Source organism: Euleptes europaea, chromosome 11 (genome assembly GCF_029931775.1).
Source record: "Euleptes europaea isolate rEulEur1 chromosome 11, rEulEur1.hap1, whole genome shotgun sequence".
Taxonomy (NCBI): Eukaryota; Metazoa; Chordata; class Lepidosauria; order Squamata; family Sphaerodactylidae; genus Euleptes; species Euleptes europaea.
The window spans coordinates 32027192-32054076 of NC_079322.1; the positions used below are offsets into that span (position 1 = coordinate 32027192).

Genomic DNA, 26885 nt, shown 5'->3' on the forward strand with positions numbered 1-26885 from the left:
TTCTCTACACTTAAGGGAGACTCAAACCGGCTTACAATCACCTTGCCTTCCCCTCCCCACAACAGACACCCTGTGAGGTAGGTGGGGCTGAGAGAACTCTAACAGAGCTGTGACTTGCCCAAGGTCACCCAGCCGGCTTTGTGAGTAGGAGTGGGGAAACAAACCCAGTTCACCAGATTAGCCTCTGCCACTCATGTGGAGGAATGGGGAATCAAACCCGGTTCTCTAGATCAGAGTCCACCGCTCCAAACCACTGCTCTTAACCACTACACCACGCTGGCCCCAGCTATAAGTAGTAGCTAGAAGCATGCAGATGTATGTTATGGTCAGTGGGTTTCTGATGTGATGTGGTGCTTATGGGTCCATTGTGTCTAGTGGCAACTGAGGAAGCATTAACATCAATACGTTTGCATACATACAAACCATGTGGGTACCAATGGTGGAAGTACAAGCGGTCACCAAACCTGTCCTAATTATGAACAATGACAAAGTGGCAAGGTTTGGTGGCAAGGTATGCTGTGGTACTGTAAGGGTAATGATCCTGATGGCTGGTAGTTTGTTTTTGTGTGGGATGCTGGTGTATCGAAAGTCAACACCCATTTTAGCTAGAAGGGAAGCTAGTAACCTAAACAATGGGGCATCCTGGGTTGCCAGGTTTGTATATTTTTTGGCAGAAGACAAAAGGTTCCTTGCTGAAGCTCCTAGAGTATATCTATATAGATTAGTTCCTCTTCATATGTAGGAAATTCCTTCATTGGTTTATTTAAATCTTGCCAGGTTTTTTACAGGTCATTATTCTCAGACCCCACTGTGGTCCTGGGATAGCCTGCCTCTTGTCCTCCTATAGGCTACCACACTTGCTCATAATGAAAAACAGCCGCCCCCTTTGTCAGCCTTTTTGATTCTGATGTCAGAATTGCTTCTAGGCCGGAAATCTGAAATTGTATGCAATTTGTCTGTTCTTTGTTTCCCAGAAGCTGGCTGTTTGATATGGCATCCTGGAGCACGTATTAAAATAACAATTGATGTATACCTACAAATTGACAGATTAGGCATTAAAGGGGGCATGCTGCTCCCTGTATGAATTCCTGTTAGCTGGATTTCCCTATTCCTTGCAAGCATCCACTAATAAACTGGAGCAGGGGTGGGGAAACACTGAATATGAGTTCACATCAAGCATGACTTCCATATCTTACTAGGGAGATCCAGGCTGGTGGCAACTACATATAACTCATAATGCCTAGTTAAGGCCCTGCATTCCCCAGCGTGCTAACAAGCATGCTTAAATGATAAGCGCAGGGTGATTAATGCAGAATTGCTGTGCTCTTTTTGTGCCTGTAGACTGCAAATACCCAGAGCAGAAGAGCAAGGTACTGTGATAAGGAGGAAAAAACAGGGGGGAAAGAAACGAAGAAGAAAGTAAACTGCTGTCCAAAAAGCTTTATGAGTTATTTCCCAGAGCTTCATTGTAGGATTGTACGACAGAATGTGTTCCAGTGCTTTATTTTTCTGCTGAAAATTTCTAAGGATCCATTGTTTCATAAAATGAATGAACAGTTAACAGATGCCATTGTCAATACAATACCAGGCTACTGTGGCAGTTTAAAAATTGCAATTAATGCTTTTCAAGTGATTATCCACAAGAATTGTATGAAAGAATATTGATTTGTAAACTGGGGAGGGGGTTAAAAGCCACAAATATCTATATAGCAAGTCAAATTTAAAAAATCATTATCAACTTACTTGCTTAGCTATGAATGTCAAATCAAAACCAAAGCAAAAATCCTTCACATAAAAACTGCCTGAAGATGAAAATTTCTTCTGTATATCAAGAACACACCGTGCTGTGTTTTCTCCCACCCCTGGAGGTTCTTCACTGGATCTAAAAGTGTGAACTGTTTATCATCTCCTTGTCAATCCCTCCCTTGTTTTCTTTATGCTCGGGGGCACATTCCGTGGCTTACCTTTCATGATTTTTGTATCTCCCAAATCCAGGCCTCATCCCCACCCCTTGAACACACATACAAACAAAATAAAGCACAGCGACACATCTTTTCTCAAGAAACATGCCCAGGAAATTGTAGGTCTAACAGGAAGCAGAGTTTAAAAGAATCGTGTTTTCAAAGCAAATTTGACAGCACACACAAGGGGTTTCTGATTAAATATACACTGAATCTTGAAATTTTACTTCAACTAAAGTGTAATCTGAACACGGAGGATTTAGATGAGTCTGGAATTATATAAATAGGAGTTTCATCAAATGGGCTCTAGTTCACGAAGGGCTGTTTGTGTGTTCTGCCGTCAAATCACAGCTGATTGATGGCGACTCCTTAGGGTTTTCAAAGAAAAAGATGTTCAGAGGGGGTTTGCCATTACCTGCCTCCCCATCACACCCCTGGTATTCCTTGGAGGTCTCCCATCCAAATATTTGCCAGGGTCGAGGCTGAGAGTGTGTGACTGGCCCAAGGTCACCCAGCAAGTTTCCATGGCAGAGTGGGGATTTGAACCCAGGTTTCCAAGATCCTAGTCTGACCCCTTAACCACTACACCATGCTGGCTCTCATGAAAAACTATGCAAGAATAAAAATGAGTACGTTTTTAAAGACAGTTATCATTCATATAGCATTTTTAGTATATAGGAAACAAAGATTTCTAAACTCTGTGTGTGTGTGTGTGTGTGTGTGTGTGTGTGTGTGTGTGTGTGTGTGTGTGAAGTGCTGTCAAGTTGCTTCCGACTCATGGCGACCCTATGAATCAATGTCCTCCAAAACGTCCTATCTTTGACAGCCTTGCTCAGGTCTTGCAAATTGAGGGCTGTGGCTTTCTTTATTGAGTCAATCCATCTCTTGTTGGGTCTTCCTCTTTTCTGGCTGCCCTCAACTTTTCCTAGCATGACTGTCTTTTCCAGTGACTCTTGTCTATGCAGCCGAAACACCAAGTATTACCCACACTACAAACTGAGATGTGTTTAGGTAGAACGGTCTCTAGTTGGATTTTAGACCTTCCGTTTTGATGTGAACTTCGCCAGTGCAGCTGGATCCACCAGCAGCCATGACAGACTTTAAATGACCTCATGTTTAGTTTCTTGACATTTGAAGTGGGTGGGAAAACAGATCATGCGTATGCATTATACACCGTGACCCAAATCCAACCCATGCATACCCAAAGCACCCAGTTTAATTAATCAGCAATTAATCAACAATTGTGCAGCTCAGCTGCTTGGCAGGGAGAGGGTCTGGGGGATTAATAGTAGATCCCTGCTTCTTCCTAATACCTAATTAATTTTTAGAGGGTCATTTATGCACTGGAAAAAGAGCTGGGATTTTTATAAACATCAATTGGCAAATGGATACCTACATAATTAATACCTTTTGTTAGATTTGTGTATGACCTGTAATTTAATTGTGTGTTCCTCATCCAAACATAGAACTATCAACTGTGATCTGGCTTGGCTAATTTATAACCGGAAACACCATCAAACTGATGCTCTTGAAACGTCACCAATATGTTTAGATTCCTTGATGGTGTAAAGATAACATAATCATACATACTTTTAATTATTTTACTATTGCTATTTACAGCCTACTCGCAGTTAAATGTTTATCTGACCTGATCATAAGGGCTAAAATCTAAATGCATATACTGAACAGGAAAGGAGACAAAGAACATCTTGTCTTGCACCTTACTGAAGTTTAGTTTGTTTAGAAATACAACGGTTCTTTGCAATTTGGGGTGAGAGCGTACCACAAATCAAGGATGCCCATGTTTAGAACTTCTGCCCCATACCGAAACCACTCAACACTTCTTTTAGAAAAGGCCACTCTATTAAACTTTTCCTGCACCTACGAAGACTAAAACTCACATTTGCTGTACCGCCAGTGTTCTAATAGGTCTGCTTGCACACTGCTCTACCTGTACTCCAGCCCTCGGAGCGATAGGGTTGCCAACCTCCAGGCAATAGCTGGAGATCTCCTGCTATTACAACTGATCTCCAGCTGATAGAGATCAGTTCCCCTGGAAAAACTGCCCCTCTGGCACTGAAGTCCCTCCACTCCCCAAAACCCGCCCTCCTTCGGCACTGCCCTCAAAACCTCCCGCCAGTGGCGAAGAGGGACCTGGCAATGCCACGGAGCGACCCTGGGCCTGTCACTCTGCCTCAGCCTAACCTACATCACATGGTTGTTGAGAGTAAAATGGAAAAGAGTGAGCCACATATTCTGCCCTTCCTCCAATTGAGGAAGAGGGGAAAATACAACCAGTCGATTGTGCCTTGTCTGGTGGAGAAGCTGAGCTATTGGGCCCTCCGTGTGCAGTGATTCTGCCCAGCCAGGGAACACCCAGCTACCCTCATGCATATGCCATTCAAAAATATTTCTCCCATCATTTCTGAAATCTCCCTTCCCCCACCCCCAAATCAGAAGTACCAGAACCTTCAAAGACATGGCTTTCAGAAGGAAAGAATAAGGTATTTTTCTTTCTTTTTTAAAAAAAAAAAGGTTTTACTGGATACAGAGATGCAATGATGGGGAACATTTCACCTGTACAGTCCCACATTTTGGGTAGCTGTTAAAAGCGCACAGCCTTTACCAGTGGAAAAGCAGCAGGAGCCCTGTGTATTAATAAGCTATAATCTTGGCTTTTCTCTGAACACACTAAAGAATAATTTTCTAACATTCGGCACTGAAACCAAACAACAGAATTCCAGTGCAATATCTGGCAAGAATTTTGTCAGGCTCTGTCAGGTGCTTTCTCTGGAACAATAATGCAGTTGAAAAGTCAGACTCCCATTGCCTCTTGGCTTACTAATAATTTACAGTCCCTTCAAATATATCCTAGCTGAAGCCCTCTCCTATTGACAAAAGTAAACACTTTGATGACAACATCCTTGGCAACCTGAACATTCGGCAAAGGGATCTGTAACAGCTTGAAAGCGTCTCACAGAAGAAAATTGCGGCAAAGACAAAACACAGGTGTTATTAAGAGTTGCTACCAGTGTTAACAGGCAGAAATCAACAAGTGAAGCTGTTCCTGGCATAGAGATGCTGCTAATGGGGAATTCTACCTGTGCATTCCTAACTTTCATGCAGCTGTTACACATGTAGAGCCCTTCGCCAACCTTATATATTAGCAAGCTATCATCCAGAAAAATGCTTAGTGGACCCCTTCAAATTGAGAGGTGCCACTTTTTTGAGCACTGTACTGCCTTCTACTAAAAAAAAAAAAAAAAAAAAACCAAACTAAAACAGTCTACGCTTTCTAGTAGGTATTGAAAACCTTATTGCAGTCAGGGAATACAACCAGAGCAATGAAGCTTGAAACCTGGGGCAGCCCATTCCTAAGGGGGGCAGTTAGGCCAGAATAACGGCGAAAAACTCCCTTTAAAAATACAAAATAGAAAAATAGCCCCATTGCCACAGCATGAGGGGGCGTTCCTGGGGCAAAAGGGGGAGGAGGAGGAGGAAGAAGAGTAGTAGTAGTTGGTTTTTATATGCTGACTTTCTCCACCACTTAAGGAAGAATCAAACCGGCTTACAATCACCTTCCCTTCCCCTCCCCACAACAGACACCCTGTGAGGTAGGTGGGGCTGAGAGAGATCGAAGAGAGCTGTGACTATACCCAAATATAACTCAACAACTTAAAAAGTTATGCTCATGTATAAAGATTGTTTTTTGAGGAGTTCCAGGGTGGTGGTGGGTATCACAAGGGAGTAAAACGTAAAGTGAAGTCTATGTATTATTTGAAATGAGAATGTTAAGATATAAAGAGTAATAAAAATTATTTCTGCAAAAAAAAGAAGAGAGCTGTGACTAGCCCAAGGTCACCCAGCTGGCTTCATGTGGAGGAGTGGGGAAACAAATCCAGTTCACCAGATTAGCCTCCGCCACTCATGTGGAGGAGTGGGGAATCAAACCCGATTCTCCAGATCAGAGTCCACTGCTCCAAACCATCGCTCTTAACCACGCAGGCTCCACCCCCAGGAACGCCTCCTAGAACACCGGCATGGGGAGATATGCTGGAGACATGCTGTGGGGAGGCTGCGCTGGTGTCTGAGAGCCACGCTGATGGCGTAAGTCGCCCTTCTTAGGTGTCACGCCGCCATTCAGCACGCCCCTTCAGGATTGCATGCTAAGGCGGCAATCCTAAAAATGCTTCTTTGAGCATAAGCCCCATGGAATAAAAGAGGATTTACTTTTGAGTAGGCCTGCTTAGGATTGCTACCTAAATATTTGATAAAGCAGATTTCAGAACATTCTCAGTATTGTGTGAACATAAACCTATGAGGACCGCAAAGTATTGAAAATTCTTCATCCTCTATGTAATCTACAACATGATGACATACAGGCACTTACTCAGCTTGGAAATGAACAACAAGACGACTTTGACCCCATGCGGACTATAGTCCTTGCTTCAAATGAACTCCTGTCACTTCACATTTCTCTCCATTCTGAAGCTATCCCCAGATTTCTTAGATGATCCTACATATTATTTCCCAGGTTTTGTTTGGAAACAATGGGAAAGGGAATTAAGTCATGCTGCTGTTTATCGCCACTGAAGAAACAAAACAAAGTAGATGTACACTCTCAAAGAAAGGGGAGGGGCCGTGGCTCAGTGGTAGAGCACCTGCTTGGCATGCAGAAGGTCCCAGGTTCAATCCTTGGCATCTCCAGTTAAAGGGACTAGGCAAATAGGTGATGTGAAAGACCTCTGCTTGAGACCCTGGAGAGCCACTGCACAGTAGACAATACTGACTTTGATGGACCAAGGGTCTGATTCAGTATAAGGCAGCTTCATGTGTTAAATCCAGGTACAATCAAAATGCCCTGACCTGAATGGGCCAGGCTAGCCTGATCTCGTCAGATTTCAGAAGCTAAGCAGGGTCGACGCCTGGTTGTACTTGGATGGGAGACCACCAAGGAAGTCCAGGGCCACCACGCAGAAGCAGACAACGGCAAGCCACCTCTGAACTTTTCTTGCCTTGAAAACCCTACTGGGCTGCCATAAGTCAGCTGTGACTTGATGGCACTTTCCACCAACACCACCACAATAAAAACAAATGGCCATTACATCACCATCAAAGGTACACAATCAAGCAGAACAATACACCAAAGGTGGAGTCAAGCAATTTCATACAAAAATGGAACAAAGTGTTTTAGCTCCCCTAATCATTAACTGCTTAGCATTTATTTGTACTGGAAAAAACTAAACAAAACAGTAGCACTCTGTGTAATGATTTGGAGCAGATGTATTCTGGATCACAATGGTAGTACTTCTGGCTTTACACATGAGTATCCATTATTGGATCATTAGTTGCACATTTTAAAAGTCACTGAAAATATTTTAATTTTTATGTACTGAGATGTCAGAAATTTATATTTAAAAACACACAGCACAAACTCTTCCCTCATTTCTGTTGTATATATTAATTGGTCCTGATGGATTTACACTCCTATGCCTTTGATGAAGTGAGCTTTGGCTCACTAAAGTTTATGCTTGAATAAATTTGTTCCTCTTTAAGGTGCCATGGGATGGCTTTTTATTTTGCTTGAGCTTTTAGAGGTTAGACTCCTGAATGTGTAAATACCTTGGGTCCTGGGATGCCCGGAAGAAAGGAGTGTTTATTAATATTTCAAATAGCTAAATAAATAAAACTTGTTCAACAAACAAAGGCTCAGGAAATGTAAATGTTCCAGTTACAGCAGGATCTCAGTAGATGGATCTTTATACTCAAATGGAATTCCAAACAAAATAAAAGTTTGTCTCTAGATGCATGCTTTGCGAATACATACATTCTGTGTGTGGTGGAAGTGGTTTGTACATTATCTTCATTTAAAATAAAGGTCTTGGAACACATCAAATGTGAGTCAAAGCCACGTTCCCCAGCATTTTAAACCACATGCCTTTCACCATAGTCCTTATCGCAAAAATAAATGGGGTTTTGAACAGCCACTACACTGACTGGTTGCTCTGCCAGGCGAAAACTGAGCCAATATTCTACATTCAGTGCTGCTATCCAAGAAGACACCATACTCCAGCCTTTCAAAACAATTATTGGTATATGAAATAAAACCACAGTTGATTAGGGTTTTTCTCTTAAAGAACTGGCATAAGGATAAATGAGATTAGCTATGCTAAGAGTCTGCATGCATTTGAAATGCTTATGGTGAACAATTAACTACTACTAAGATGACAATGATGAGGTTTAATTGATTTGGTGTAATCAAAAGTTCATGCTGGATTCAGAAAAGGAAGAGGCACTAGAGATCATACTGCAAATTTACGTTTATTAGTGGAGCATACAACAGAATTGCAGAAGAAAATCAGCTTGTGTTTCATATATTAAAGCAAAGCTTTTGACTATGTGGATGACGAAAAGCTATGGCTGGTTTTAAAGGAAATGGGTGTGCCACTACATCTGATTGTTTTGATGCACAACCTGTACTCTGGACAAGAGGCTACTGTTAGGACAGAAAATACGGAGAAACAGAATGTTCTCCATTTGGCAAAGATGTTAGACAAGGATGATTTCTATCTCCCTATCTCTTCAATCTGTATAGTAAGAAAAGATGGATTAGATTTAGATGAAGGTGGAGTGAAAATTGAGGGGGAGGAACATTAACAATTTGAGATATGCCAATGATACTATATTACTGGCAGAAAATAGCAAAGACTTGAAACAACTACTGCTGAAAGTTAAAGGAGAAAGTGCCAAAGCAGGACTACAGCTGAACATCAAGACGACAAAAGTAATGACTACTGCAGAATTACTCAACTTTAAGGTGGGTAATGAAGACACTGAACTTGTTCAAGACTTTCTATTCTTTGCTTCATTATCAACCAAAAGGGAGATTGCAACCAAGAAATCAGAAGGAGGTTAAGACTGGGAAAGGCAGCCATGAAGGAACTAGAAAAGATTCTTAAGTGTCACTGGCAACCAATTGTCACTGGCAATAAAGATCAAATTAATTGATGCCATAGTATTCCCTGTTACTATGTATGGGTGTGAAAGCTGGAATATGAAGAAAGCTGACAGGAAGAAAGTAGATTCCTCTGAAATGTGGTGTCGGAAGAGAGTGTTATGGATTCTGTGGATCACCCAAAAAACAAATATGTGGGTTATACATCAAATCAAGCCTGAACTGACCCTAGAAGCTAAAAATGACTAAACTGAGGCTATCGTACTTTGGTCATATTATGAGAAGACAAGACTCACTGGAAAGGACAATAATGCTAGGAAAAGTGGAAGGCAGCAAGAAAAGAGGAAGACCCAAAATGAGATGGATTGACTCTATAAAGGAAGCCATGGCTCTCCGTTTGCAAGATCTGAGCAAGGCTGTTAATGATAGCATGTTTTGGAGGACACTGATTCATAGGGTCCCATGAGATGGAATCAACTTGATGGCAGTTAACACACACAATCTACTATTTAATTACTGAGGCTTGCAAATGCAGCAGTTTTGGGGCACAGGCATCTGAGTGCCCACAACCATATAAGACTCCTTCCTTCACCCAGATTTGGTGACAAAGATGCTTAAAGATGGTGTTTCCTTTCTGTCTATATCTAAAGCTAGTACCACTCAGGGAGAAATTATAGTGGTTGTCATCCAAACAGTAAGAGACAAGGGCTGCTTTACACCAATAATGCTCAGTTGGAATCAGCATGAATACATATTTCATACTGAATCTGCCACAATTTTGGTGGGCCTTCAACATACTGAGGCTTTGAAAACATTTGGTGTTTATCCGATGTTACAGCTGTTTGCGCTAGTTTAGTCAATTACCTTACAGCTAAGAGAAACTACCCTAGTTTACTCAACTACCTTACAGCTAAGAGAAACTACCCTGAAAAGGCACTTTCAACGTGTAAATATATTGACATGCAATCAATTAAGTAAATGGTTAAAAGCTGGAAGATTTGTCTTGAAATGTAATCTTTAAAAAAATCTGTAATCAGTTTACAATCTCAGCTATAGTGTTACATGGTATATACACTGTTGTTGATCACAGATCACAACCCACCTCCTATTAAAATCAAAATCCCATGGATTTTATTTTGATCAGTCCTTAGTTCCCAAGTCTGACATGGAAAGCGGTTATGCAAGATATCTGGAGATCAAGACCTAATTTCCCCCCCTTCCTTATTTGGTAACCATCATATCTGGATCTGTTACACTGAATCCACATGCAGCATATATATGCTGGGAAGCTACAGCCAGGCACAGCTTCCTCGTGTGTGAAAACAGGGAGCGAAATACACGGGCAGCCATCCCATGTCATACTTTTCACATAGGTTTCACCCTTTCTCCTACACGGAAGAAAACTAAAATGGAATTATTCTGGAGGCGGGGAAAAGGATATGTACACACAGATTGTGAAATAGTATTGCTAAAATAAAAATGTGGACTGATGGGACAGTATAAATAGTTATATACCTAGCATTTTTATCTGAATCTCCCAGGAGCTGAGGGTGGCATATAAGGTTCTGCCTCCACCCCCCAGCTCATTCTCACAACCACACTGTGAGGTGGGCTAAGCTGAGAGAGAACAGGAACAGTTTCCCAGATCCTATACCAACACTCTCACCACTGTTCCACACTGGCTCTGAAGTACAAGTCTGGATACTTAACCACATTTTACTACACAGCCTTATCATGAGTTACTCAGATATCTCCACAACTCTCATCTTTCTTCCCAGCTGTCCCCCAGCAGACATTCTGGGAATGGATTCCTGTGCCTGATAGCTGCATTCCTGAGCAGCTTTCTTCCTCTTCACTACCAAAGGCTTCAAGGAATGAGACTCCCACCACAGTTTCACAAGTGTCGTATAAAAGATAAAAGTATGATGTGACTGTACCGAGTCACACTCGCCTTCAGTTATTCAGGGTTCACTTGACACCTAGACTTAGGTGGTGCCGCCAGGGACCCATTGTTCACAACAAGAATCTGATCATACCAGGTCACCGGCTACTTTAGCCCTTCTGTTTTGACAAAGCCACTGAGGACAAGCCTAAGGTGCTTCCCAAAGGCTTGCATTCCAACGACTGGAAAAAGGGAGCCCGGGGGTCAGCCTCCAGAGCACATTCTTTGTGTGAAATCTCTGTGGCCCGAGATGTCTGCCAGGCTTCAGTGAATTCACCACAAATTGGGGGAGAATAAGCCCAGCGGGAGACAAACCCTGCACAAAACCCATGAGGAGAAAAGGGGGGAAATCCTACTCCTGAAGGGGTGGGGCAGGCTTTCTTAGGCCAAAGCTGACTCGAGAGATTGGAGCGCACCTCTGTGACCCAAATCGCACAGGACATTCAGAGATATCCCTCCCCTTTATCAGTGGTGTGATCTTCAGTGTGTTTCCTCCCTGCATTTCCCTCTTGACTCAGGGCTGTTCTTTAACATATAGTTACCACACACCTTCATTGATACTTATTCACGTTGCCACCCAGAGGAAACAGATCCTGCTGCCTCAGCTCATGGGGCATCACCCTATAAATGTTGCACATTCCTCTTTGATGATGTAGGGCCTCCCTTTCCATGCCAAGAGTCAGTCCTGGAACATATGTAGTAGTATGAAGGGGGGGGGGAAGCAACACTGAGCGCCTATCGACTGCCCTTCCTTTACTACAGATAAAGTGATGTACTCCATGCATTTGTCAAAATTTATTATTTATGTAGATATTTACACTCTATTTTCTCTCCAATGGGGAGCCAAAGTGGCTTCCAAAGGTGTTCTCCCTTCCTCTACTTTATCCTCACAACTTTAACCTTGTGAGGTGGGTTAGGCTAAGAGATCGATGGCCCAAAGTCACCCAGCGAGCTTCCATGGCAGAGCAGGGATTTGAACCCAGGTCTTAGTCCGACACATTTAACCACTACATCACATGGGACTCCTGTCTTACCTTGCCACTGAGTAACCACTACAAGCAGCACAACACTAAGAACTTCAATTTGGAAAGAAGTGCAGGAAAGACTCCTCCGGCTTATAACACACACACCCCATTTTACAACTACCTAGTGTCAATTCCCTGTGGGATGGTTCATGAATCTCTTTTATTTTCACAATTAATCCATTATTTCTGTAGCCCTGGGGGATGGGGAAGCACCAGAGGTCTGCCTCAGATAAAACAGGCCCTATAACACTGGGGGATGACCCAAAGTCCTAAAGGTTAACTTGCCAATTGAGATCAACTGAAAGGCGTGACATAAATTAATAAAATAGTGGGTAGGGGAAAAAACGATGTCAAAAAATCCCAAGGAGCTGAATCCCTGCTGTGAGTGACGGCGCTCAGTCCTGTACCCAGCCCAATGTATACCTAAGGGACGCGCACCTGCCTTTGCATCTGATGAAGTGAGCGCCGGTGCCGGCATAATTTTTAAGGTGCACATGAACACACGTGAAGCTGCCTGCTACTGAATCAGACCCTTGGTCCATCAAAGTCAGTACTGTCTCTCAGACCGACAGCGGCTCTCCAGGGTCTCAGGCAGAGGGCTTTCACATCATTTATGCCATTTATACATGGGAGGCTTTGCCTAGGATCTGCCGCTCTCTAGATGCACATTTTCCCCATCTGAATTCTCAAAACTCTGCATGGGGGGCTTGTGTGTGTGTGTTAAGTGCCGTCAAGTCGCTTTCGACTCATGGCGACCCTATGAATGAAAGTCCTCCAAAAAGTGCTATCTTTGACAGCCTTGCTCAGATCTTGCAAATAGAAGGCTGTGGCTTCCTGTATTGAGTCAATCCATCTCTTGTTGGGTCTTCCTCTTTTCCTGCTGCCCTCAACTTTTCCTAGCATGACTGTCTTTTCCAGTGACTCTTGTTGTCTCATGACGTGACCAAAATACGATAGCCGCAGTTTAGTCACTTTAGCTTCTAGGGTCAGTTCAGGCTTGATTTGATCTATAACCCACTGATTCGTTGTTGTTGTTTTTTGGCAGTCCACAGAATCCGTAACCCTCTCCTCCAACACCCCATTTCAAAGGAATCTATTTTCTTCCTATCCGCTTCCTTCACTGTCCAGCTTTCACACCCATACGTACTAACAGGGGATACGATGGCATGAATTAATCTCGTCTTGGTGACACATCCTTACGCTTCAGCATCTTTTCTGGCTCCTTCATGGCTGCCCTTCCCAGTCTCAATGGGGGGGCTTCGCCAAGGCAAAACCTCCCATGCAGAAATGGCCTTACTTGCCCAGCCCCTTGAACTGGAGATGCCGGGGATTGAACCTGGGACCTCCTGCACGCCGAGCAGATGCTCTGCCACGGAGCCAGGGCCCCCTCCCCACTGACCCCCCCCCCCCGCCTGCTGTCGCTGCTACAGTTCAAGGGGGGCGAAGCGTGGAAGGAGGCGCTCGTGCAGCCTGGCGAGGGTCTCCTCTGAGCGCGCGCGGGAAGGCAGGAAGGACTTACAATCTCCAGCACCATGAGGATCCCGGGCGGAGTCCTCAGGAACTCCCTGTCGTAGGCGAGGGTCCTGGAACTGGAGGAGAAGTTGGCCGTGAAGGAGCTGGCGGTGGTGGTGACGGTGTGCGAGCGAGGGCGCTGCGGCTGCTGGTGCTGCTGCTGCAGCATCGGCGGCGGCGGCAGGGGCGGCTGGAAGTGCTGCTGGTGGTGCGGGGGGTGGTGGTGGGGGTGGTGGTGGGGCGGCAGGTGGGGCTCCATCTTCGGCCGGGCGAACCACAACTCCCAGGGGGCCAGCGCCGCGCGCCCCTCCTTAAGGGCTCGGCTCAGCCGCGGCGTGGCCGGGGAGAGGGGGCAGCGCCCTTTGGGGAGGCGCGTGGCGGCGCGCGCGCGGGGCCGCCCGGGGGACGGCGAGGCGGGGGCGGCGTGGCGCGCGGCCCCGCCCGGCGGGGCTCTTCGCCCGGCCCCGGGGGAGGGGGAGAGAGGGCGGGGGGCAGGCCGCGACGGCCCCCTCGCGCGGCGTCGTTGTGGTGTCCAGGGCGAGGGGAAGGGCTGCCCTGCACGTGTCCGCCTCCTTGTCGGAACCGCTCTGCTTCCTTTGCGGCTCGGCTTTAGGGAGGGGCCGTGGCTCAGCGGCAGAGCATCTGCTTGGCATGCAGAAGGGGCCAGGTTCAGTCCCCGGCATCTCCAGTTAAAGGGACTAGGCAAGGAGGTGATGGGACAGACTTCTGCCTGAGACCCTGGGGAGCCATGGAGAGGGGCCGTGGCTCAGTGGTAGAGCATCTGCTTGGCATGCAGAAGGGCCCAGGTTCAATCCCCGGCATCTCCAGTTAAAAGGACTGGGCAAGTTGGTGATGTGAAAGACCCCTGTCCGTCTGAGTAGACAATACTGATTTCGATGGGCCAAGGGTCTGATTCAGTATAAGGCAGCTTCCTGTGTTCATGTGTTTTGGGGAGGAGCTGTGGCTCAGTGGTAGAGCATCTGCTTGGCATGCAGAAGGGCCCACGTTCAATCCCCGGCATCTCCGCTTAAAGGAACCAGGCAAGTAGGTGATTTGAAAGACCTCTGCCTGAGACCCTGGAGAGCGGCTGCCAGTCTGAGTACACAATACTGACGATGGACCAAGGGTCTGATTCAGTAGAAGGTAGCTTCATGTGTTCATGTGTTTCAGGGAGGAGCTGTGGTTCAGTGGTAGAGCATCTGCTTGATATGCAGAAGGTCCCAGGTTCAATCCTCGGCATCTCTGCTTAAAGGAACCAGGCAAGTAGGTGATGTGAAAGACCTCTGCCTGAGACCCTGGAGAGCCTCTGCCGGTCAGAGTAGACAGTACTGACTTTGATGGACCAAGGGCCTGATTCAGTGTAAGGCAGCTTCATGTGGGCTTTACGGTTTCAGAACCACTGAGGGTTTCTTGCACTGAACAGTCACCTTAATAGCTGAGGGAGGGGCTGTGGCTCAGAGGTAGAGCATCTGCTTGGCGTGCAGACGGTCCCAGGTTCAATCCCTGGCATCTCCAGCTACAGGGACTAGGCAAGTAGGTGATGTGAAAGACCTCTACCTGAGACCCTGGAGAGCCACTGCCGGTCTGAGTAGACAATACTTTGATGGACCAAGGGTCTGATTCACTAGAAGTAGGGTTGCCAATCGCCAGGTACTAGCTGGAGATCTCCTGCTATTAAAATGGATCTCCAGCCGATAGAGGTCAGTGCCGCTTTTCCAATTTCTATGACATTGAAGTCCCTCCCCTCCTCAAACCCCGCCCTCCTCAGGCTCCGCCCCAAAAACCACCCGCCGGTGGCAAAGAGGGACCTGGCAGCCCTAAGTAGAAGGCAGCTTCGTGTATTCATGTGTAAAAGGCTGAAAGGGAATTTTAAGGCAGCCTGAAGGGACATACCATGCAGGCGCTTGTGGGGTTTCATACGCTGAATGCGTGAAGCAACTGATCTGGGTAACATATTTAAAACATGCTGCTCTTTTGGGTGGGGGAAGGACATGAACACATGAAGTTGCCTTCTACTGGATCAGACCCTTGGTCCATCATAGTCAGTATTGTCTACTCAGACCAGCAGCAGCTCTCCAGGGTCTCAAGCAGAGGTCTTTCACATCACCTAGAGGTCTTTCACATCACCTAGTCCTTTTAACTGGAGATGCTGGGGATTGAACCTGGGACCTTATGTATGCCAACCAGATGCTCTACCACTGAGCCACAGCCCCTCCTCATGTTACTTTGAAGCTCAACTTCATTGTGTCACTTTATAACAGTACATTTGTCTTGTGTTTTTTTGTCTTCTCATAATGTGACCCAAGTACGATAGCCTCAGTCTGGTCATTTTAGCTTCTAGGGACAGTTCAGGATTGATTTGATCTAGAACCCACTTATTTGTCTTTTTGGTGGTCCACAGTATCTGTAAAACTATCCTCAAACACAACATTTCAAAGGAATCTACTTTCTTCCTGTTAGCTTTCTTCACTGTCCAAGTTTCACGCGCATACATAGTAATAGGGAATACTATGATATGAATTAACTTGATCTTGGTTGCTAGTAACACATCCTTACACTTAAGAATCTTTTCTAGCTCCTTCATGGCTGCCCTTCCCAGTCTCAATCTCTTTTTGCTATATTGGTTGCTGTCTCCCATTTGGTTGATGATGGAGCCAAGGAATAGAAAGTCTTGAACAATTCCAATTTCCTCATTGTTCACCTTATTCTCAGTAGTCATTTACTGTTGTCTTCTTGATGTTCAGCTGTAGTCCTGCAGCCCAAGGGAGAGAAATGGATGGCATGTGGTAAATCCAGCTGCTCCCCACTGTTCTCTTTCAGGGAGGAGGGACAGGCTAAATGGTATATTAGGATATTAAAAGAGCCCTAGTTCTAGTACAATGAGTACCCAGCTTGCTGGGGGTAAAGGGAAGATGGCTGGGGAAGGCACTGGTGAACCACCCCATAAACAGAGGCTGTTACCGCACTAGGTATTCCCAGCGATTTATAAAGAGTTTGGAAGTGATATAAAAAACATCGCTTTAAAAGGGTTTTTGGATGCCACGGCTAAAAAATGGTTGGAAGATGTCTTCACAGCTAAAGGGGCCAAACAAAGTGTGAACAGTAATTTTTATAACAGTTTCAAACTCTTAATACATCGGTGGGAATACATAGAAAGTGCGAACAGTATTTTTATAACATTTCCAAACTCTTGATACATTGCTGGGAATACCTAGTGCGGTAACAGCCAAAGTCTGCCTAGAAAATGTTGGGATGTGACGTCACCCCATGGGTCAGGAATAACCCAGTGCTTGCACAGGGGACCTTGACCTTTAGGGAGAGCTGCCTAGGAAAAGTTGGGATGTGATGTCATCCCATGGATCAGGATTGACCTGGTGCTTGCACAGCGGACTACCTTTACCTTTTAGGGAAAGCTGAACCAAATAGCACCCATGCTGTGGGTGAACCTTCACCTGTTCTTATCATCGCTGTGGCCTGGGTCCATGGGAAATGGGCTGAGGGCGCTGTCAGCTCTTCAGGGACTGCTCCTGGTTCAGGTGGCTCCTGGCTTTCAGTGGCCCTCCAGGGCAGCCGCCCACCAGGAACTTACCCAGGAGGTTCACAGGACCAATCTGCCCTTGGACAGGCTCGCTTCTCCTCCACAGCTGCTAACGCTAGCCGCCAGTTTGAGCCTTGAGCCTTGGTCTTCTTCAGAGCCCCTGAGGCTGAACATGCACTTTCTTTGCCTGCATACAAAAGCAGCCCCTGCAGCCCCAAGAGAGCGGCATCCTGTATGGTTGTTTTTGTCTGAATAAGGAGAGACTCTGAATTATCCCCCTCAGTTCTAGTACATAACCGCCCAACAGACATTCTCGGGTGCGTGAGAGAGGAGTGGGGGTAGAGCATGAGCTCCTGTGCCATTGTGCAGTGTGCCCGACTTCCTTTCCTGTCCTTTTAGCCAATAAAAGCTCTATGATACATCGATCTTGGTCAGTGAGCAGTTGTTGTTAATCACTTATCGCCCAACAGACTAAAGGTGGAAAACTTTTTTGCAACCGCAAGAGTTCTTTTTGGATCCCCATCAGCAAGTACATACGTCACTAGGTCATAAGGATATATATCAGAATGAACTGGCAAACACGGTGAAATATAGTGCCTCCTGAGATTAGCATACAAAGGACACTCCAAAAGAATATGTACAATTGTGTTGATCTTACCTAAGAAACGGTCAGGTTAGTTCTGAATAAGATATACGTATGAACCTTCCCCTCATAACTGCTGAGGAGTGGGCATTTAGCCTGGCCAGAATGAACGCTCTTAAAAGGCTTTGGGAGGTCAACAGATAGGTATAGCAGGGAAGAGACTTCGGAGGGGGAATACCAAAAAATTGGGATGAAGACAGGTGTGGCATGCTCTAAAAGCAGAGCTTTGGTGATCAATTAATTTTACTCAATTTCTCCCCAAAGCAAGTGTTGCAGAAAGGCCCAGATCCTGGATGGTATCCAGGTTAACATTGAGAGCCAAGAGCTTCTCAAAGACAGTCTCAAACCATATTGACCTATAAGGGTCCTCTTTCAAGAATGCCAGATAGCCCTTACTGCTCAAATATAGCTTGAGGAACAATCTAAATGCTTGTAACCAAGCCCTTGCTTCCAGGGAAGGTTGACCCAGTTCTGAACAGAGAGCTAGCTGTGCGGTGAGGAGTGTTTAATAATTTTAGCAAAAAGAATAAAAGAAGACGGTCAATATGTTCTTTAACCGAAACAATACTTATGGCTACTCCATAAAGTATAATTGGGACAACTTATGTTTCCCACCATCGCATCGGGGAAAAAATTATTACGCTGCAGGCACAGGTTTTTACTTTCTTCGTTATTAGTGACTGATGTGGTCCCCATTTTAGATCAGATGAAAAAATAATACCTAAATATGAAAATACTTTCACTTGTTGGATTTCTTCACCATTCAAAGTCCTTCTGAACAGTGTAGGCTTTTTTTTTTTTTTTTTTTTTTTTGAGGGGGAGAAGAAAACTATTTTAGATTTCTGGTAGTTTATTTTTCAGGCCTTCCTTAATGCAATATTCAGAGAAAATTTTTAATGATCTCTGCAGACCAACTCATGCCAGACTTCCACACTTCAAACTTAGTACATGCACAGCAGGTGGTACAGCTTAAAAATGTAGCCCCTCCTAAGTATATATAGGTTGAAAGAATGTGATCAGTGTGCTACAAAAATGAAAGGTTTGAATTGCATGATTCTCACTTATTGTATTCTGGTTTCTAAACACAGGCCACTGGAGACATGACCCCCAATGTGTGGACATGGAGCATGTTAAGGGGCTGGAGCTGGCAGGTGCTGCTATGACACCCCGAGTGTGGTGTAGTGGTTAAGAGTGGTGGTTTGGAGCGGTGGACCCTGATCTGGAGAACTGGGTTTGATTCCCCCACTCCTTCACACGAGCGGCGGAGGCTAATCTGGTGAACTGAATTTGTTTCCCCACTCCTCCACATGAAGCCAGCTGGGTGACCTTGGGCTAGTCACAGCTCTCTTAGAGCTCTCTCAGCTCCACCTACCTCACAGGGTGTCTGTTGATGGGAGGGGAAGGGAAGGTGATTGTAGGCTGGTTTGATTCTTCCTTAAGTGGTAGGAAAAGTCTGCATATGAAAACCAACTCTTCTTCTTCCACCTCCTCACAGGTACAAAAGACTGCCTGCGTAAGTCTTATGACTCCATGGAAATCTTCAGATTACTTATTCTTATTGCTGTCACTCGCTATACATGAGGGCCACTTGAAGAAATACGACGGTACCCTCAGCATATGAGATCGGGGAGCTGGGGGTCCACTTGTGGGGCTCATAAACGATGGAATATCATTCCATTGTCCAACCCTCCCTTGAAGCGCCTACCCCTCAAGAATTTCACTGGAGAAGTAATTTGTTTCCCACCGTCTGTGCTTTGTGCGCTGAGTGCTGAGTACTCCTCACTTTTAGACAACAGAAATAAATTGCTTTCAGAATAGAAGAGTAGTTCTTTGTTGACTCCCAGCAGGAAATTTCACACACACTTCACAAACTGGCAAGGGTTAATGTAGCTTTTCTAAACATATCAAAGCAATTATCCCACCAGGAAACGTTTCCTACCTGACTGCCATGCTGCATTTGAGTCCCACTGACTGAAATTGAGCTAGAATTAGATGCCTAGTCCTTCTTGCAGTTCTTTTAAATGGTACTCCTGGGTAGCCATCTGGCACTCTTTAATTTGCAGGTTTTCCTCCAGCAGACAGATCCTTGCAACAACAAAAAACAAGTCCCAGCCAATGTAACACATCAACGAAGTTCACTTACCAGCGACACATCGAAGACAATAATTTTTAACCACTTAGCTAGTTGTATCTTAAAAAGGCCTGGAGTCTTCAACAGTCTTTTCTTTTCTTTTGTTCTGTGTTTTGTTACCCTAAAGAGCAAAACAGAAAATTGCTGAGAGACCCACTGAGCAAGGCTATATTTTCTTACATGTAGATAGCATCAGAGACAAAATAATTGAATACTGCAGCTTGAACAATCACCCTTTTATTGCTGTGCAGTCAGAATGAAAGAAGGGGCCCATTTACCTTATTTTCATAATGAACCTTTCAAGGAAGAGAGCAGCAGGGTCACTGGAATGCAAGTGAACACGTAACCTATATTTACCTGAAACTACGTCACCATACACTGAATTTATAAGAACATGCCCCAGTTCTAATACAGCACACAGTTCATCTATACATGCTAGTGTATGGTAGAGTATAGAGGCCACAATCTGGAAAAATACTGTCCAACAGTCAACGGGGAACTCCTGACTCACTTCCAGAGGACATAATGGAAATCATAGGTTGTCTAGAAGAAGAAAAAGAGTTGGTTTTTATATGCCGACTTTCGCTACCACTTAAGGAAGAATCAAACCGGCTTACAATCGCCTTCCTCTCCACAACACACACCTTGTGTGGTAGGTGGGGCTGAGAGAGTTCGAAGCAAACTATGACTAGCCCAAAATCACCCAGCTGGCTTCATGTGTAGGAGTGGGGAATCAAACCCAGTTCTCCAGATTAGAGTCCACCGCTCTTAACCACTACACCACGCTGGCTGTCTAGAAAAAAAAAACTGCAGTAGACATATACTCTGAGATGGCCATGAGAAGAAGTGGCTGGATAGGACTACCAGGGTCTTTAAATAATCCAGAATGTAGGTGAATTACCATTAATCATGGATTATGCAATTGGTGCTGGTGGAAAGTGTTATATTGCAGCTGATTTATGGCGACCCCATAGGTTTTTCAAGGCAGGGGTGAAACAGAGGTAGTTTTCTATTACTTTCCTCTACATAGCAACCCTGGACTTCCTTGGTGGCCTCCCATCCAAGTACTAAGTGGGCCAACTTTGTTTAGTTTCTGCGATCTGACAAGATTGGGCTTGCCTGGGCCATCCAGGTCAAGGTGCAATTGGTAGGCAGTGTTTCATATTCTGTTGGTACCTACGATGATGGCCACAGTAATAAGGGATGGAATATTAAAACAACTGGAAATGCAGGTAAGTATTGGTGGTGGAAAGTGCCGTTGAGTCACAGCTGACTTATGGCAGCCATGTAGGGTTTTCAAGGAAAGGAACGTTCAGAGGTGGTTTGTCATTGCCTGCCTCCACGTGGGCTGAGAGAGTTCTGAGAGAACTAACTGGCCCAGGGTCACCCAGCAGCCTTCATGTGGAGGAGTGGGGAATTTTTCAAATCGTATAAATTCAGATTTTAAATGTACAGATGAAGGAATCGAAGTAGAGTCATTTGCCCAGCTGCTGATCAGGGATTTGTCTCGCAGTCCAAAGCCCAACAACAACAATAATGCAAGGCCAAAGAAACAAACAAATAACTCCACCCTTGTTTGAAACCTGATTTGTGCTCTGATAACTCCTCAACAACAAAGGAGTGTTGTCATCTCTTGATTAAACCCTTCCCATGTGGTGTGAACAGAAGTTATATCAAGGCAAACATACTGGAGATCAAGCAGCAGGATAATGGAGTATGAGCCCATCTGAGCTACTGACTAGTGTGCACATGTGTGTTAAAATGCAATACAAGAATGTCAAGTCACATATGACTTCTGGTGACCCATGGTGGGATTTTCAAGGCAAGAGATGTTCAGAGGTGGTTTGGCATTGGCTGCCTCCATGTCAAGACCCTGGTATTCCTTGGAGGTCTCCCATCCAAATACTTGCCAGGGTCAAACCTGCTAAGTTTCTGAGATCTGATGAGATCAAGCTAGCTGGGGCTGTCCAGGCCAGGACATGAGAATCTTATTGTATTTGAAATATTGGCCATTGCTTGGGCTCAGAAGGGTGAGCTGATGGTTCCTTAATGGGTGTGAATTGTTAGGAGACAGTCCCCTGATAGCTCTGTTGAGTATCCATGACAGCTTGCAGGATGTGACCTCTCCCAGCTGGCAGGAGAAAGAGTGAGTGAGTGAGTGAGAGAGAATGAGGGAGAGGGAGAAGAAACAGCAGGTTTTGAGCTGGGAACTGACACAGAGAAGCAGATAGTTGTGTGTTGACTGAAGCACTTGGGAGATGCCAGGATCTGAGAGCCAGCGTGGTGTAGTGGTTGAGAGTGGTAGACTCTAAATCTGGAGAACTGGGTTTGATTCCCCACTCCTCCACATGAGCAGCTGACACTAATCTGGTGAACTGGGATGGTTTCCCCACTCCTACACATGAAGCCTGCTGGGTAACCTTGCTCTAGTCACAGTTCTCTACAAACTCAGCCCCAAGGTGTCTGTTGTGGGTAGAGGAAGAGAAGGAGATTGTAAACTGATTTGATTTTCCTTAAACATGCAAGAGAAAGTTGGCATATAAAAACCAACTCTTCTTCTTCTTCGCACCAGCAGGTTGGTGGAGGATGACTGCGCTCTCATTGCTTTCTTCCCTGCCTCCCTGTCCTGGGACTGTCCTTGTCTAATTGTTGGGAGGTGGCAGGTTTGCTGTGGTCTCTGGTGCAACTGCTGTGCTTTCTGCATCTTAATGGGGAAGCTTCTTCTTTAACATAATTCCTTTCTGCTGAGTGTACATAAAGATACCCATGACTGGTGCTGGCACTTCACCAGGTCGTAGGATGGGGCTGCCCATCATTTCAAGTGCTTTCTAAATAATGTTATGAAAAGCTGGATTCCCCCCTCCCCTCCAAAAAAGTGAAATTTCCTCCTCACAAATCACAACTAGGAAGGATTTCTCCAAAGGATCATTAGTATTATGTTATAGCCACAGATACTGTAATGTGTGAGTCTGCATTTATGAAGAAGCTCTAACTGTATGTTGGTATTCATCTATGTGTGCACTCATAGAGAAACACACTCGTATATATCCAGTGCCAGTTGTTACAGAGAAACCCAGATTAGGCATTACCACTAAGCATTGGAAATGAAAGACCAAAGCAACCTGTTTTCTAAAAGCTTGTAGTTGTGTGTACAGATAATTTGTTTATTATCCGCTTACTGAATTCTGGTTCAGCAGCTGCAGAAAAAAATCCATTTCTTTACAATGGAAAGTGTATTTGTTTATGGGTAAATACTCTGAGGCCAAAGAGGTTGAGATCTTCCTCCTCCGGTGAAAACTCAAAACAGTTTGAGTTTTCAAATAACCTTCAGAACTTTGGAGCTAGTTTAAGGCAGCTCACTGATAATCTATAGTTGACCTTTGGTTTTGTCGTTTGCTGTTCAATAGTGCAGGTGAGGATGAGAATTTTTTTGGTTAAAGATAGACTGTAAAAACATACTTGTCCTTTAAATTTATCAAAATATGCCTCAGTATTTGAGGTACATGCAAGGGGAAGTTGTGTGCTGCCTTAGTGCATGCTTTAGTGTTAATGCACACTTCTGTTATACCTTTCCCTATATCGAACTGGGACTTTAGTCCATCTGCTCGCCTAGCTGTAATTTTATGTTTTATACTCTAGAGGCGACTTAAGTAATGTAGGGTATTTGTTTTTACAGGGCTATTTTAAATGCTGTTTTAATGGTTTTTATTGATTAAATGGGATACTATATTCCTTGTAAGCCACCCTGAGCCTGCTCTTGACTAGGAGAGCAGTAGGGTTGCCGGGTCCCTCTTTGCCACTAGCGGGAGGTTTTTGGGGCAGAGCCTGAGGAGGGCGGGGTTTGGGGAGGGGAGGGACTTCAGTGCCACAGAGTCCAATTGCCAAAGCAGCCATTTTCTCCAGGTGAACCGATCTCTATCAGCTGGAGATCAGTTGTAATAGCAGGAGATCTCCAGCTAGTACCTGGAGGTTGGCAACCCTAGAGAGCAAGGTATTAAATTGAAATAATAAATATAAAATATATCTGCATGTACTCAGAGACACACAGATCAGTCCTACGCAGTTACTGCAATCTGAGACCATTGATTTAAATTGGTTTAGACCAGAGTAACTTTGCATAGGATTTGCACTGACAATACATCAGCCCATCCATTCCCTCTTAGAGGTTTATAGAGACCATGGGGAGGTCTCTAGACGGCAAGATGCTTGTGTGTGTGTGTAAAGTGCCATCGGAGGAGGAAGTTTTCACCGGAGGAGGAAGATCTCAACCTCTTTGGCCTCAGAGTATTTACCCATAAACAAATACACTTTCCATTGTAAAGCTTGTGTGTGTGTGTAAAATGCCATCAAGTCGTAGGCTGTTACCGCACTAGGTATTCCCAGCGATGTATCAAGAGTTTGGAAATGTTATAAAAAATACTGTTCGCACTTTCTGTGTATTCCCACCAATGTATTAAGAGTTTGAAAACGTTATAAAAAATACTGTTCGCATTTTGTTTGGCCCCTTTAGCTGTGAAGACGTCTTCCAACCATTTATAAGCCGTGGTATCCAAAACACCTTTTAAAGCGATGTTTTTTATAACATTTTCAAACTCTTAATACATCGCTGGGAATACAAAGTGCTGTAGTCAACGTATGGCAACACAGTAGGGGTTTCATGGTAAGAGACTAACAGAGCTGGTTTGCCATTGCAGCCTTCTGCATAGCAACAGTGGTTTTCCTTGGTGGTCTCCCATCCAAGTACTAGCCAGGACCAATCCTGCTTAGCTTCTGACGAGATCAGGCTAGCCTGGGCCATCCAGGTCAGGGCACCAAGATGCTTACACTAACATAATTTTAACAAGGCATCCCAAAAGGCAAAGTAGGGACTGTGAGTAACAGGGACGGGTGTTAGAAAATAGGGACTGCATTTAGGGATGGTTGGATAATATGCTATCACTTTTATGTAAGAACATAAGAAGAGTCCTGCTGGATCAGACCAGTGGTCCATCTAATCCAGCATCCTTTCTCACACAGTGGCCAACCTGTTCCTCTGGAGATCCAGGACAGGTAGGATTGCCAAACTCCAGGTACTAGCTGGAGATCTCCTGCTATTAGAACTGATCTCCAGCCGATAGAGATCAGTTCACCTGGAGCAAATGGCCGCTTTGGCAATTGGACTCTATGGCATTGAAGTCCCTCCCGTCCCCAAACCCCACCCTCCTCAGGCACCGGCCCCAAAATCTCCCGCCGGTGGTGAACAGGGACCTGGCAACCCTAAAGACAGGGCATAGAGGCCAAGGCCTTCCACCACTGATGTTGCCTCCTGGCACTGGTATCAGAGGCTTTTTGCCTCTGTATGTGGAGGTTCTCTTTAACCACCATGTGTGTGTGTGTGTAAAGTGCCGTCAAGTCGCAGCCGACTTATGGCGACCCCTTTTGGGGGTTTTCATGGCAAGAGACTAACAGAGGTGGTTTGCCAGTGCCTTCCTCTGCACAGCAACCCTGGACTTCCTTGGTGGTCTCCCATCCAAGTTCTAATCAGGGCTGACCCTGCTTAGCTTCTGAGATCTGACGAGATCAGGCTAGCCTGGGCCATCCAGGTCAGGGCTTAACCACCATGGCTAGAAGCAAATGATAGACCTATCCTCCACTAATCTGCCTAATCTCCCTTTAAAGTGTCTATTCCTGTGGCCATCACCACATCCTCTGGCAGTGAATTTCCCATTTTAATCCCTCGCTATGTAAAGTATTTCCTTTTGTCCGTCCTGAATTTACTGCAGCTTCATTGGATGCCCTCGAGTTCTAGTATCTTGGGAGAGGCGCAGAAGTTCTCTTTGTCAACTCTCTTCACCCCATGCATGATTTTATAAACCTCCCCCCCTCCCCAGTCATCTCTTTTCTCAACTGAAAAGTCCAAGACTCTTCAACCTTTCCTCATAGGGAAGGTGCTCCAACCCCCTAATCATTTTGGTTGTCCTCTTTTTCCGGTTCTGCGATGTCCTCTTCGAGATACAGTGATCAGAGCTGCATTCAGTATTCCAAATGATTCCTTAGCTCTATGCAAGGGCATAATAATAATATCGGCCATTTTATTTTCAATCCCTTTCTTAATAGTCCCTAACATGGAGTTTGCCTTTTTTACTGCTGCAACAAACTGGGTTGACATTTTCATTGAGCGATCTACTACCGCTCCGAGATCTTTCCCCCTCTCAGTCTCAGCAAGTTCAGACCCTATTAGCCTGTACTTGAAGATGACATTTTTTGTTCCAATGTGCATCACCTTACACTTACTAACATTAAACTTTGTTTGTCGCATTTGTTGCCTACGCACCTAATTTGTGGAGATCTTCCTGGACCATTTCAGTGGATTTCGTAAACGGACTTTTCCAGTGGTAAAAAACACTTTGGAACCCCCTTCTGAGGAAAGCATGCTGGAACAGAACCTTAAAATGTGGAGAAAATAGTTATCCTGAATGCCTGCTGGAGTTATATGATGGCATTATCATTAAGCTGGTTTTAGGGAATGATGCATAATTATGTCAGCATAAATAACAACAAATACCTGCCTGAATACCATCTGTTTTCTCTACCTTTTTATTAATTGCACAGAAACATTTACTATCATAAAGGTCACCTATTGCAGGTAGCACAGAAGGGGATGCTTGAATTTTACATATGCCTATCAAAAGCATTGCAAGCCACCCCTCAGTAGAGTTGGCATGCAGTATTTTCATGCTTCTAATTCCCACCAACAGCACCCCAGAAGACAGCCCAGGTGTTTAATTTTCAGCAATGATACTAAGGCATCTGTTCAGGGTTTGTTTTTAAAATCTCAGTGGGGTAATTCAGATAAATAGGTGCATAATTTTTAAACGTTTGAGAACAGTTTCATTAATAGGAAAAATGCCCTCTGTGACAGAACAATTTAGAACGGTATGAATATCTTAATTTTGCCCGCTTTCAACCTTAAGATAAAGACAGAACAAACTGATATTATGCTTGGAAAGGAAATGCTTTTGAAATGCAGAAGAGAATCTTGTGTTTGCATACATGTATATTGGACAGTATTCTACACTACATACCCTTTTCCCCTGTTCTGTAATATTTTGTTTGGTCCCAATAAAATATCTTTCTTTTGGAAATTTGCCTTTGAACCCAAATGGCTATTTGCGACTTTGCAATTTACCAGACATTTT

General features: G+C 44.8%; 1 protein-coding gene across 1 annotated transcript in view; it reads right to left on the reverse strand.

Moving 5' to 3' along the window:
• The window catches only part of CMTM8 (CKLF like MARVEL transmembrane domain containing 8), a gene marked incomplete at its 5' end in the record, with an annotated part of 36255 nt that extends 22652 nt beyond the window's left edge, over positions 1-13603 (reverse strand). The window contains one exon of the mRNA XM_056857441.1: positions 13403-13603. Coding sequence (XP_056713419.1) covers positions 13403-13603 — 201 coding nt within the window. The remainder of the gene's footprint in view (positions 1-13402) is intronic.
• Between the last annotated feature and the right edge of the window lie 13282 nt (positions 13604-26885).